The 13,332-nt window shown below is 44.0% G+C and overlaps 2 protein-coding genes across 4 annotated transcripts in view; one reads left to right on the top strand and one right to left on the bottom strand.

Moving 5' to 3' along the window:
- Positions 1–13,332, bottom strand: part of IFT140 (intraflagellar transport 140) — a 281,216-nt gene that overhangs the window by 91,926 nt on the left and 175,958 nt on the right. The gene's annotated exons all lie outside the window — the stretch shown is intronic.
- Positions 603–12,176, top strand: LOC309356522 (UPF0488 protein C8orf33 homolog). 3 transcript variants are annotated; one of them, XM_081888032.1, is made up of 9 exons: positions 603–1,092; positions 2,575–2,635; positions 3,205–3,295; positions 3,957–4,094; positions 5,074–5,592; positions 6,269–6,405; positions 7,417–7,504; positions 9,559–9,705; positions 10,418–12,176. In XM_081888032.1, the coding sequence occupies exons 2-9, from the start codon at positions 2,627–2,629 to the stop codon at positions 10,630–10,632; spliced, it is 1,344 nt and encodes a 447-aa protein (XP_081744158.1). In that variant the 5' UTR covers positions 603–1,092; positions 2,575–2,626; the 3' UTR covers positions 10,633–12,176. The 3 variants fall into 3 exon arrangements, with proteins under 3 accessions (XP_081744158.1, XP_081744156.1, XP_081744157.1); XM_081888030.1 differs by having other exon boundaries at positions 606–1,058; XM_081888031.1 differs by having other exon boundaries at positions 1,085–1,222.

The raw sequence follows: 13,332 nt of genomic DNA, 5'->3' as shown, positions 1-13,332 counted from the left end.
TGAACGTACTTTTTTTAAAAAAGGAAAAACAGAAAAGCCTCTAGTGGTGTGTGTAATGAGGGGAGGTTCAGCTTGTGCTCCTTGGTGTGAGAACAGGAGTGTTAGAAATGTGTAAGAGTGTTCCTGTTTTCATTTTCTGTCAAATGCTAATGGATATGTTGCAACCACCATGTAGTCCCTTGATCGGTACTGTATTTTAAAAACGCTACGAGTGGATTTTTTTTCTCTCTCTCTGGAATTTTACAAGTCAATATTAGAAGTCAAAGACACAAAACTGCAAAAGAAAAGCAAAACAGAAGAATGTATTGAATGAATATAGGAAAATGTTGCATCATAAACAAGCATCTTTAGATACGGCATATAAAAAGAATTATTATAATGAGAAAGGTCCAGCTGTTAGTCATGGCCATAACCAACTGTTTTCAGAACGAGAGAGGCCTTTTTATTAACACCAGTTAACAGTTCTGCGTTGAATAAAAGGATACCAATCGTTAAGATGATCGAAATACAGTAATTCGTTCAGTGACTGCGCTTTTCGTTTTCCCGGCAGAGGGCACTTGCGGTTAATAAATGTCCCCGTGGAAATTATTATCATCGCCTCTTCCACAACATTTTTTTTTTAAAGCGAGGTTAGGATTGCAATCCTATACCACTTCAACCCTGGGAAGAAACCCCATTGGACTCAATCGGAATTACTCTTGAGTAGAAATGATTGAGTAGATTAAGCTGTTAGCATTGAGTTTTAAAAAAAGAATAATGAACCCAAATGTGGGGGTTAAAAATACCTCCTTAAAGTGTGGTATACTTTGTGGACGATTCCTGAGCAAGAGATTTGCAGCAATCGAAAGCTACTGCTTCAGTTTCAAGGCGAGTTGCATAGCCGGAACGACTTAACGGCGGAACTGAACGCAGAGAATGTTAGGTGACGGGGAAGAGGTTCGGCCTCGGACATGGTCCGCCTCGCTTATTTGCATGGCAGAGCTTGAGCAGCCAATTAAGGAGTGAAGAGCTGCAGGAATATCCACAAAACAACTTGAAAGAGAATTCAGTTTGCTCAGGTTTGTGAAGCTGGCACAGGAAGGGGGGCATTTGGTGAGCGAGAAAGATGATCTTAAAATAGAGGGTCTTAAAATAGATTGGAGACCTACTGGTAGAACTCTAGGTTCCTTGCCATAGAGTGAGCAGGAATTTGCTAACCATGTAACAAGAGCAACAACAAATAGTAAGTTTTTCTGGCGGTGGGGTGTGTGTGTCGTCCTAATTAAGCTGCTGAAACGACTAAAACAAGGGTGTATTTGTGCGTGAAAGGGCTGTGAGCTCAGTGCTTGTGGGGAAAACAATTTATTAGGCTGAGCATGTGCCCAGAGGCACCTTCTTCCTTTATTCTAAGTGTATGTCAGTGCGCACACACCCCTCCAAAGGAGCAACATTTAGCATTCATGCAGGGTTCTTGGTGCTTCACTAAGAATCCTGAAACTGGTTTTATGGTTCCCATTTTGTAGATTGAAGACTGAGCCTGAGAGATAGGGACTTGCCTAAGGCCACCTGCCTAGGAAGGACTCTCACTTAGGCCCAGTCAGAATGTTTGTGAATTAGCCCAGCATAGTCTCTACCCTGACTTACAGCTGCTCTCTAGGGTCTCTAAGCAGAGACAATCTTTCCAACAGCCTGCTACCTGGGCTAGGTGGACAAATAAAAAGGTAAAGGGACCCCTGACCATTAGGTCCAGTTGTGACCGACTCTGGGGTTGCGGCGCTCATCTCACTTTATTGGCTGAGGGAACCAGCGTACAGCTTCCGGGTCATGTGGCCAGCATGATTAAGCCACTTCTGGCGAACCAGAGCAGCACACGGAAACGCCGTTTACCTTCCCGCCGGAGCGGTACCTATTTATCTACTTGCACTCTGATGTGCTTTCGAACTGCTAGGTTGGCAGGAGCAGGGACTGAACAACGGGAGCTCACCCCATCACGGGGATTCGAACCGCCTACCTTCTGATCGGCAAGTCCTAGGCTCTGTGGTTTAACCCACAGTGCCACCCCCCCCCCCCCGTCCCTAGGTGGACAAATAGGAAGCTACTTATCGGGTCATTATAGGTAGCCTCAGGCAAGCCACTTTTTCTCAGCCTCAGCTCCTTATTTGCAGCTGGAGATACTGTGGATTGAACCTGGAGTCATCTGCTCGGAAAGCATGTTTACTCACATATCAGTCCCATTGTATTCAGTGTCATAGGAGCATGGGAATCTGCTTTCTACTGAATCAGACTATCATTCCATCTAGGTCAATATTGCCTGCACTGCTTGGCAGTGGCTCTCCAGGATTTCAGATTAGAGTCTTTCTCAGCCCTACTTGGAGATGCTTGGGATTGAACCTAGGACATTCTGTATGCAAAGCAGATGCCCTGCCACTGAGCTGCAGCCCCTTCCCCAGACTAGGGTTGCAACCATACACACATATTTTTCGAGGAGTAAGTCCCCTTGAACTCGATGGGGCTTACCCTTGAGTAAATATGTATAGGATTGCACTGTAAATTTCTAATGTTCTGAAATGTTGATCTGTAATTTTGTGCTTCTAGGTGAATGATGATGTAAGGACTTGTACACAAGCCTGGATTGCCAACTATCCTAATGGAAGAGGTAAGGAGTGTGTGGGCCTTTCTCTGTTTGCTGGGTCCTTTGCTCCTGTACACCTATAAAAGCTACAAACGGAGGAATTTTAGCAAGTACAGCAAGTCATGTCACAGTGCTGCAAGGTATTTTATAACTGTATCTTCACATCCGAAACAATTAAAATACAGAGAACAGCCCTCCAGTTTCAGATGACATTTTTTCTTACATTTCTGGACTTCAGACATGTCTATGTCTAGAGAGAGATCTGGTTCACAAGTCACACTAAATTGCAATTTAAAACAAACGGGTTTAATACAGTGGTTGTGTATGTATGTATGAATAAGTAAGCTTAAGAAAGAAATCCCACATTCCCCCAAATCGTGCTTTACTGTGGTGGAAGAGAGGAGGCACAGTCACCAAATATTATAGAGTTTCCCACTGAAAAATTGCCTGGGTTCCATCCAATTCTGGTACTAACAGAGGAATAGCATTAGGAACATCTGGGTTTCTCAGTATGTAGAAAGAGAGGGAGGGACACCCCCCCCCTTTTAAGTAGCAGTCCTTATGCCATCTCTGTTATCTTTCCATTGATCCAGGCTCCCAAACCAACATACCAGGAGGAACTGGAATGGTGCATCTCTCAACTGGAGACCGGCCTCCTGCATCTCAACCCAACTCCAAAGCAAGGTGTGTTGTCTCAAGGTCACTGGCTTAACCCTAAACCAGTAGGATCAGCCACAAAACATTGTGGTGTGGAGTGCTGCTGTTAGGCTGCTAGCCTGCTCCATTTGAGCTCAGCTTTTGTTGTTGGAAAAAGAGAATACAAATATTAAATCAAATTACTATGTCACAGTCTCTCACCAGCCACTCCATTGCACTGCCAGCCACCATTCCATGCCCACTGAGCTTGCTTAGGTCTCATTGGCTTGTTCCCTGCCCCTACCCTTAGGGTTTTTTCTGTATTTTTTTGTTTTGTTTTTATGTACTGTACTGAAAATCTTAGGGTTTCCCTCTTGAGCCATTCAGACTTCAGACACCTTGTGCCATTTTGATGACATCGGCAACAGCACACATGACTTGAACTTCAAAGATATATTGATAATGACCCAGCATCTTTGTAGTGCAATGTTTCTTCTCTTTTCCTTTCCCTTTTTTTAAAAAATGAAGTGATTGCATGTTAAACAGCATGTGTAGAGAGGGGAGAAGTACTACAGAGTTACCTGGCTGAGTGCTTGTAGGGGCTACTGAGATTACCTGTGGATTGTCAGATACTTTTGTAAGAGCATCAAGTTAAAAGAAGAGTTATCGTTGTGAGCTGTTTGTCTTTTCTTCCACTTCTTGTGAGCAGTAGAGGAGACACGGCGCATCCTTAGGGTGCTGCGGTCGAGCAAGTCTCCTCTTGGGAAAAAGCGGCAGGTGATGCAGCATGTCTTTGGGGACTACCGGCTCAAGATGGCAGAGGAGAGGCAGAGGGCAGCAAAAGCAGGTGAGGTGGAAAGCTGTGCTGTCAAGCATCACTCAGCAATGCTACTTCCTCCGAGTTGGGAACCTTTATCAGTCCAAGGGCCACAATTTTAAATATAAAACTATAAATTGTGTGCCTTTGCTTCTCAATTTGTATTGTGTTATTTTATGCACTGTGACTTGCTGTTATTTTTATTGATTACAGTTTAGAACATATTTATTGTAATTGTTAAGGGTGAATTTCTGTTTAATTAGTACTTGCTGATATTAAATTTTATTGTGTACTATATTCTAATGGATTATTGAATATTACTTTATTTTATATAAGTTGCTTATTTTAAAGTTATTTTTGTATTGGATCATATTGTTATAAGGTGTGTGATCTTCTTATTTATTTATTTTATTATTACAGTTTTATTTATTGAATTTATATACCGACCTATACCTGGAGGTTCTTCAGTTTGTAAACTGCCTTGTGTGTAGTAATATAGAAAGGTGATATACAAATTAAAAATGAAATGAAGTGAAATTCCTTCTGGGCAACCTTTCGGGGGCCCATGCCAGTGGTGGGTGGGTGGGGTCAGAGGAAAAAGTAGGTGGGGCAACAAATATAAATTACCTTTAAGTAGTACTAATGTCACACTCAGAAATCCCTCTCTATCCTATGCCTAACCAAGCAAGAGGCTTATCAGAGTTCAAGGACGCAGCCCAGCCAGGCAAAAACACTGGAGGGTATGAAGCAAGGCCAATGAGAGCTTTAGTTTTGACAAGATTTCAAACATCGTTAATCTCACACCCTTGCCTGTAAGGCTGGAACTGCTTGTTGCTGCTGTTGCCAAAAGCCTCAGGCTGCATGTTGCTGCCATCACATCAGCAAATACAGACCAGCCTTTAGTTGTGCCTCATCTTCTAGTCAGATGTGGCCAGAAGTGCAAGCAAATGACCAATTCCCTAGAAAAGCCATAGTGAAAACACTAACCCTTCTGTTCCTTCTCCTGTAGCTGTGAAGCCCGAGAACACTGTACAGATACAGCCGGGAGATACCCTCAGTTCAAGCAGCGTGGCGTACAGGAAGCAAGCTAACCACCCTTCTGCAACACCAGCATCATGGTTTGCACCGTCAGACAACAGCTTTCAGTTTGACTTTGTTATTTCCAAGGGAACCTCAGAAGAAATTGGTGGAACTGCGAGAGAAGCACATGAGGTGGATGACTCTGGAGAGCAGTCCACTGGTAGCAGTCTCTCTGGGACACTGGATATTGGAACAGGGAAGCCCGAGTTTGCTTTCAACTTTGTCATACCAGACGTTCCCCCTCTTCCATCTGCTGCTGCAGATCCAGGCTCTGAAGCTGTGGTAGAAGCAGCCACAGAGGTAGACTCCACATCCCAAAATGCCACAGAGACCATGCCAGAGTGCGCGACTTTTTCAAAACCCAATAAATCAGCTGCGAAGGGCAATGGAGGGAGAAGAGATGAAGGCGCCGTGCAAGAGGTTTCTAAATCAGAGGCTGCCCAAGCAGGTATGGAGACTGTAACTGCACGTTTTAATTAGGTTTCTGAAATAGATGTATGCCTGCTCGCCTACAGTGAGTAGAGAATTGGTCCCAGGCGATGCTCCTTTTAACAAATGTTCTTACATTTATAAGACCTTCTATTTCCATTGCTCAGGGTAATATGGAACTTATTGCATTGTTGCAGTAAGAATCTCATGCAGTAAAGGGCCCTTTTTTCTCTGCCTGTGGGAACCTTTCCTATAAGACTTATGTATAAAGTTACATAGGGACGCGGGTGGCGCTGTGGGTTAAACCACAGAGCCTAGGACTTGCCGATCAGAAGGTCGGTCGAATCCCCACGATGGGGTGAGCTCCCGTTGTTCAGTCCCTGCTCCTGCCAACCTAGCAGTTCGAAAGCACGTCAAAGTGCAAGTAGATAAATAGGTACCGCTCTGGTGGGAAGGTAAACGGTGTTTCTGTGCGCTGCTTTGGTTTGCCAGAAGTGGTTTAGTCATGCTGGCCACATGACCCGGAAGCTGTACACCAGCTCCCTCGGCCAATAAAGCAAGATGAGCGCCGCAACCCCAGAGTCGGCCACGACTGGACCTAATGGTCAGGGGTCCCTTTACCTTTATACAGTTACATTGGTTTGATTGATTTAAAAGACAGGTGAACAAATAATAATTATTCATTTTTTCCCTAGGAACAAAGGTGGGTGGATCTTCCAATAGGAAAAAGAAAAAGAAACAACCACCTTTAAAAGGAATGCATGGTGGCAATGTAAATGGAGATCACAGACCTTGTGGAGAAGGTAGACTTGACCAAACTGACATGTGTCAGGTATGTGAACACCTTGTGGTCAGAAGGAATGTGGCTAAATCTTTGTATAAATATTTCCAAAATTCTGCCACCCATAGCTCCAGTTGACAGCATGGTAGTCATTTATTTTATTTAAGTATTGTTACTTAAGGGGCAACTCAGTCAGATGGGCAGGGAATAATAACAACAGCAATAATAGTAGTAATTATTATTTATTATTATTGTTATTCCTCTACTCTTCAACTGAAAAAGAAACCTAGAGTGACTTTTAATAGCAATAATAAGATAGTCCCCGTCCTCAGCTGTATAATCTGAAAGACATAAAACAAAAAGAAAAGGAATAGGGAGGGTGGAGGAAAAACACAAACTGAGAAAGCTCTTACAACTGTTCTTCCTTTCAGGGAGAGGGGGAAGCGAGCACTTATGTGTAGGTGAATTTTCATGCTTTATCCTGGTGGCAGCAAAATTTTAAGGGCAGAATGTCACCCTGTTTAGAATTGAGATCTCAGAAGGGTAAGCCTTTGTTAAGTCCCCCATTAGAAACATATTTATCAGCACACCAGTTTGAGTGGGGAGAGAGGGTCAAGTTGCTACCATTGCTGAGAGAAAAAATGAGAGAAACATCCTGTGGTTAAGAGCCATTTAACAGTGGAGCAGGCTGCCTCGAGAGGTGGTGGGTCCTCCTTAGCTGGGTGTATTTAAGCAGAGACTGGGCAGCCACCTTTCAGAGTTGCTGTAGTTGCATCCCATACTGCAGTTCCTGCTTTGAGCAAAGGGTTGGGCTGATGATCTCTAAGGTCATTTTAATTTCTAAAAATAATAATAATAATCTTGTGGTTGCCTTTTAAAATGTCCTGCCTGGAAACCAAACATCTCTCCACTCCTCCCTTTTTGTACTCCTTGAAAGAGGAATCCATTGCCTCTCCAATTGAAACCTAGAGGGAAGCCAGTTGCAAGGGAGGTACTTGCCCAGCTAGTCTTAATTGATTCTCCCTTTTATCCTATGTCCCACCCCAAATTTTATTGCAACAGTCAGATGAACAGATGAAGAGGGAGGTGGACTGGTGCATTGAGCAGCTGGAGCTTGGCCTGAAGACTCGGAAATCAACTCCCAAGCAGGGTGAGTCCACTTGCTGGGGAAGACTGAGTTGGGGGGACTAAATAGAGTCTCTCTCCCATGTGGACCCCCACCCCCAGGGAGGAAGTCGTTGTTCTGCTACGTTCATTTATTTTGGTCTGCAAATGTGTGTGTGTGTTGTTGTTTTTAATGCTTTAATTCTGTTTTATGATTTGTTGGCTGCTCTGAGAGCTTTTAAAAGGGACACGGGTGGTGCTGTGGTCTAAACCACAGAGCCTAGGGCTTTCCAATCGGAAGGTTGGCAGTTCGAATCCCCGCAATGGGGTGAGCTCCCGTTGTTTGGTCCCAACTCCTGCCCACCTAGCAGTTCGAAAGCACGAAGTGCAAGTAGATAAATAGGTACCACTCTGGCGGGAAGGTAAAACGGCGTTTCCATGTGCTGCTCTGGTTCGCCAGAAGCGGCTTAGTCATGCTGGCCACATGACCCGGAAGCTGTCTGCGGACAAATGCCGGCTCCCTCAGCCTATAGAGTGAGATGAGCGCGCAACCCCAGAGTCATCCGCCACTGAACCTAACAGTCAGGGGTCCCTTTACCTTTACCTGAGATCTTTTGCTGATGAGTGTTGTGCACATTTCATAATCCTATATACTAATTGCCTGAGTATGCCCATGGGAAGCCCTGGTTTGAGGCTTCCCAGGGGCATCTGGTGGGTCACTGTGAGCAGAGGATACTGGACTACATTGCCCACTGACCTGATCCTGCAGGGCTCTTTTATGTACTTATGTGTGTGTGGATTCTTATGTGTAAAAAATGACGTCATCCAGGTACATGAGGGAGGTGCCAGCAGTCTTGGGGGAACAGAAAAATAAAAAATCTTTAGCAGAGAAAAAGAACCCAACAAAGACTGAGCATGCTCAGAATACCAATTGGTTGATGGGTGGATGAGGTGAAAAACCAGGGGCGGGGGGAGAGAGAGAGAGAGAGAGAGAGAGAGAGAGAGAGAGAGAGAGAGAGAGAGATGGAACGGAGTACACTCGTAACTTGGTTTATGAACTTAATCCGTTCTGGAAGTCCGTTCTTAAATCAAAACCGTTCTTAAACTGAGGCGTGCTTTCCCTAATGAGGCCTCCCACCGCCAGTGCCCTTCCACCATTTGGACTCGATGGCCCTTGTGGTCTCTTCCAACTCTATGATTCTATGATTTGGCTTCCGTTCTTAGACTGAGGTAAAGTTCGCAAACCAGGACACTACTTCAGGTTTTGTGGAGTTTGTAAACCAAATAGTTCATAAACAGGGCTGTTCTTAAACCAAGGTACAGTGATACCTTGGGTTACAGACGCTTCATGTTACAGAGTGACACTTCAGGTTGCAGACTCCGCTAACCCAGAAATAGTACCTCAGGTTAAGAACTTTGCTTCAGGATGAGAACAGAAATTGTGTGGTGGCAGTGGGAGGCCCCATTAGCTAATGTGGTACCTCAGGTTAAGAACAGTTTCAGGTTAAGAATGGACCTCCGGAACGAATGAAGTTCTTAACCCGAGGTACCACTGTACCACTGTAGCTTAGAAGAGGGTGTGGCCGGTGTAGTGGTTAAGAGCGGTAGACTCGTAATCTGGTGAACCGGGTTCGCATCTCCGCTCCTCCACATGCAGCTGCTGGGTGATCTTGGGCTAGTCACACTTCTCTGAAGTCTCTCAGCCCCACTCACCTCACAGAGTGTTTGTTGTGGGGGAGGAAGGGAAAGGAGAATGTTAGCCGCTTTGAGACTCCTTCGGGTAGTGATAAAGCGGGATATCAAATCCAAACTCCTCTTCTTCTTCTCACCAGCACCCTGAGCTAGAACAGTCCATCATCATAGAATCATAGAGCTGGAAGGGACCACAAGGAACATGTAGTCCAACTCCCTGCACTGCAGGAATCTCACCCATCAACCTGAGATTAAAGGTTTCATGCTCTACCGACTGTGCTATCTCCCACCCCCCGCAGTCCACACTGTAACATTTTGTGACAGGGCCCCTTCTTGTGATGAGAATGAAAACCACAAAAAATAAGAGTAGTAGTAAGTAGCAATAAAAAGGTAATTTCTTTGCGTCAGTGGATGAGGCACTCCGGGCCATCAAGACTCTGCGCAGCGAGAAGGCGGTGCTGGCAAAGAAGCGCCAGTTGATGCGCGCCCTATTTGGCGATTACAGGAAAAAAATTGCAGAGGAAAAACAGAAGCAGCTGAAGCTCATGCAAGCAGGTAAGGAAGCGGAGCATGGCTGAGAATTTGGGGACAGAGTTTTGAGCCACAGCGATAGCATATTAGGGCCTTTTTCTGACTGGGGCTAATATTGGGGGTGGTAGGCAGAATACAACTGCACAGAGCAGTCTCCAGCTTTCAGTCTTTGCATGTCTGCTTGGAATTCAGTGGGGCTTAAGCCCAGGTAAGTGAGTAAAGGATTGACAAGAGATTGCAGATAACTGCTGAACCCTTGCCTAGATGCCAATGCTGTAAATTCTGTCCCACCCAGAGGAGTTGTGTGCCTAAGTTTCAATTGTTCTTGCTGCAACCAAGTTGTAGCTGGTGCTTGGGAACATAGCAAGCTGCTTTAAGCTGGTCGGTCTTTCTCAGTATTGTCTACACCAGAAATAGCCAATGTCGTGCTCTCCAGGTGCTGTTGGACTGCAACTCCCACCAGCCACAGCCAATGTGGTCAATTGTCTGCCTTAAGCAGGCGAAAGCAGTGTTATTTCCGTTCCCTTTTTCTAGGGAGAAGGAGCATTTGGAGGGCTGTGTCCCAGATGTAAAAGGTAGCAGGTTCCCCAAACGCAATCAGTTACTTTCAGCTCAGTCTCACCTTTTAAAAGATGCCTTTGCAAGCAAAAATGTTCAGGATGAGAAAGTAGACAGACTCACTGAGATGTGTGATGCAATTAAGAGATTTTAACAGTGTTTTTTTTCTATCTCCAAGCTTCGAAAGCAGCTCGTATTGCAGAAGTGACTGAAGATGCTTGCAGGAAGAGCAGCCAGGTTTTCAGGAAGTCCGCAGTCATGGCCAGGAGAGACCAGAGACCTGCAGGATCCTTTATTCCGTCTTCTACGCAGACAGCTTCTACTGGGGCAGCTGAGACGTGCTCTTTTGCACTCACATCTTCCCAAGAGGAATTCTGCTTCAATTTTTTCTAAGGAAGCCTGTTGAATACTTTTAACAGGTTTATTTCACCTGGGTGTTGGAAACTTGGGCAAAGTTTGCGTTTTGAAAAACCAAAGAAACAAGCAAGCCAAAAACTTACTTGCAGAAAGGTTGCAAAAAATGGAATCAGGTATGTTGTTGAGTAGCCTGAAAAGCCTAATGGAAGTGCCTTAGGGGGAGGAGAAAGAGGGGTCTGGTGTAATCTGTACAGGCCCCCATGAAATAAGTGGTAGCTTAATAAAGCATTGCAGACACATGCCTTGCGCCCAAGGATTCTGGGAGTTGTACAATTCCTAGCATTCTGAACAAACTACATCTCCCAGGATTCTTTGGGGGAAGCCATGTGCTTACAATCTACTTTAAATGTATGGCATGCATGCAGCCAGAATGGGTGTCTTTTTCTTTTTAAATCTTGGTGGAAATCTAGTAAAATAGCAGGTATAATTTAGAGGTGGCAGGAAAGAGGTAATCAGCAAGGGAGCAAAATAATGCCTAGCCAAAGATGGACTGTAAAAATACAACAGCATCTATGCCATCAGAATTACTTTACACCTTGTAATGAAACCACTTTGAGGTTTTTGGGTTATTTTTTAAATCGCGTGATATATAAATTTTATGAAATAAAATAATTGAATCCTCCATTATTTACATTTAGAGTTTGTGTGGGAGAGAGGTCCCATGTACACCATTCATTCAAACCACATTTAAAGCATATTGCTTCCCCCAAAGAATCCTGGGAACTGTAGTTTACCCCTCACAAAGCCACATTTTCCAGCATTCTTCATAAACTACAGTAACCAGGATTCTTTGGGGGAAGCCGTGTGCTTTAAATGTACGCTGTTGGTGTGACACCCCCCCCCCCCGTTCAAAACTCTGTATAGGACAAATAAGTTTTCACTGGATCATGGTACAATGCAGTTAATCGCTAAACTCATATATTTTACAGATAAAATTAATATCTGTTTCCTTAGTTACTGTAGTGAATGTGATTGCCAGCTGTCCACAGACAATAGCCTACCTTGTTCTTTTGGCTTCAAGAGCAGCTGAATCTTCAGAAATCAGCACAACAAAGTAGATTTTCACGGCCTTACCATTATTACCTGCTGATTCCTGCATATCCATCTGATATGAAAAGGCATCACTGCTGGCAATTGTCAATTCTCACACATACGCAAATGCATATCTGCAAAGCCCTCAACCTGTGCAGCTCCTCAGACTGGTCACTTGGCACTGAATAGCTGATATCGAAACAATTGCCTGATGAAATTTGCCAAGCATTGTGGGTACAGTCAAGCCTAGATGGCTGCCTTGTTGGGAGATCAGGCATTTCCCATGGTGACATCAGCTGTTGACCGTAACATGAGATATCATGAGAGGCTTCCTCACACCTATGCAACGCAAATTGCCTTCTTGTGTGAATATGTCAACTAAAAAAAAGAAAGCCAATCTCTTTTGCACCTAGGCAAGAACAGGAGCAAATGATCTAGTGAACAGATGGATGCCTTAAATCAGAGACAAAATAAATGGATTTCCAGATCTTGCCCGTCTCTTTTCTCTTTTTTTTTCTTCATTATTATTGTGAAATTTGTTTTCATTTCTGGCATTCAAGTTTTTTTTATTTAAAATGGGTTGTATCTAATAGGCTCAGAGTAGGCGTATTGAAATTAATGGATCTAAGTCACGTCTGTTATTTTCCGTGGGTCTACACTGGGTAGGACTAGCATCTTGTGGAAGCAGATTCCATAATTTAAACTTTAAACTATGCACTATGTAGGAAAAGTAATTTCTTTTGTCTATCCTAGTCTTCCAACATTCAGCTTCATTTGATGTCCCTGAGTTCTACTGTTATGAGAGATTTGATCCGTATTACGATCAAATCCTGGAGATTTCCATTTAGATGGAGACATTCAGATATGAATGGGCTATGTCTGCTTCTGCCAACAATGTCTACTACTACCACCCGGGACAGGCAAGGCCACCACTTGCTTCTCCATTCATAAGGAGACACTGTCTTAAGAACAAGCCATTTAAAAAATGCTGAAATGCTGAAGGGTGTAAGAGGTGCCTAGGTAGTCCAACTTTTCCGTTCCTCTTAACATTGGCATTTTCATCTGTAACAAAATAACTCCTGGCAGGGATGATGCCACACAATTCCAGCTTCGCTCAGACCTTGCCTGGAAGATATATGAAGAAAACAGGATCATCAGCCAAAGCTTCTCCATTCACATTTTGGCTCACCATTTCACTATTGGCCCTTTGGCCCAACTTCCCTGTAAAGAAATGCAATTATATTCACGATCCCTATTCTGGGATTGGTTAAAGGTTGGGGTGGGGCTGGTGAGTATTGATTGGTCCCTTGTCTATGATAGTTAGGTGATGGATCTGAAAGGAAGGCAAGGATGCAATGAGAGTTTAGAAAGGGCAATCTTGTCTTCAGTAGCCATGCAGAGCAAAGCTTCGGAAGAGGACTAGCTCCTAACTCCCATCAAATATTCTTCCAGACTGCCTGCTCGAGAGAGAGAAATTCACCCCTTTACGTTCCGTAACTATCGGTGCTATTTACAAACTGAGGGAAGGGGAATCTACAAATAATTCTTACTTTAACATTTAGATATATATATTTTTTTTTTTTTTAAAAAAGACATTTTGGAGCAAGCACATTGAGTGCTGGTTTTTGTCTCTTGATTTAAAAG

Source organism: Podarcis melisellensis, assembly GCF_964234715.1.
Source record: "Podarcis melisellensis genome assembly, chromosome: 14".
NCBI lineage: Eukaryota > Metazoa > Chordata > Lepidosauria > Squamata > Lacertidae > Podarcis > Podarcis melisellensis.
Note: the sequence above shows the minus strand (reverse complement) of the source record. Positions and strands in the feature narration are given on the sequence as shown.

Coding starts and splice junctions, on each gene's coding strand:
- LOC309356522 (XM_081888032.1), top strand. Junction 5,593..6,268: donor ATCAGAGGCTGCCCAAGCAG/GTATGGAGACTG, acceptor TTTTTTCCCTAG/GAACAAAGGTGGGTGGATCT. Junction 7,505..9,558: donor GAAATCAACTCCCAAGCAGG/GTGAGTCCACTT, acceptor TCTTTGCGTCAG/TGGATGAGGCACTCCGGGCC.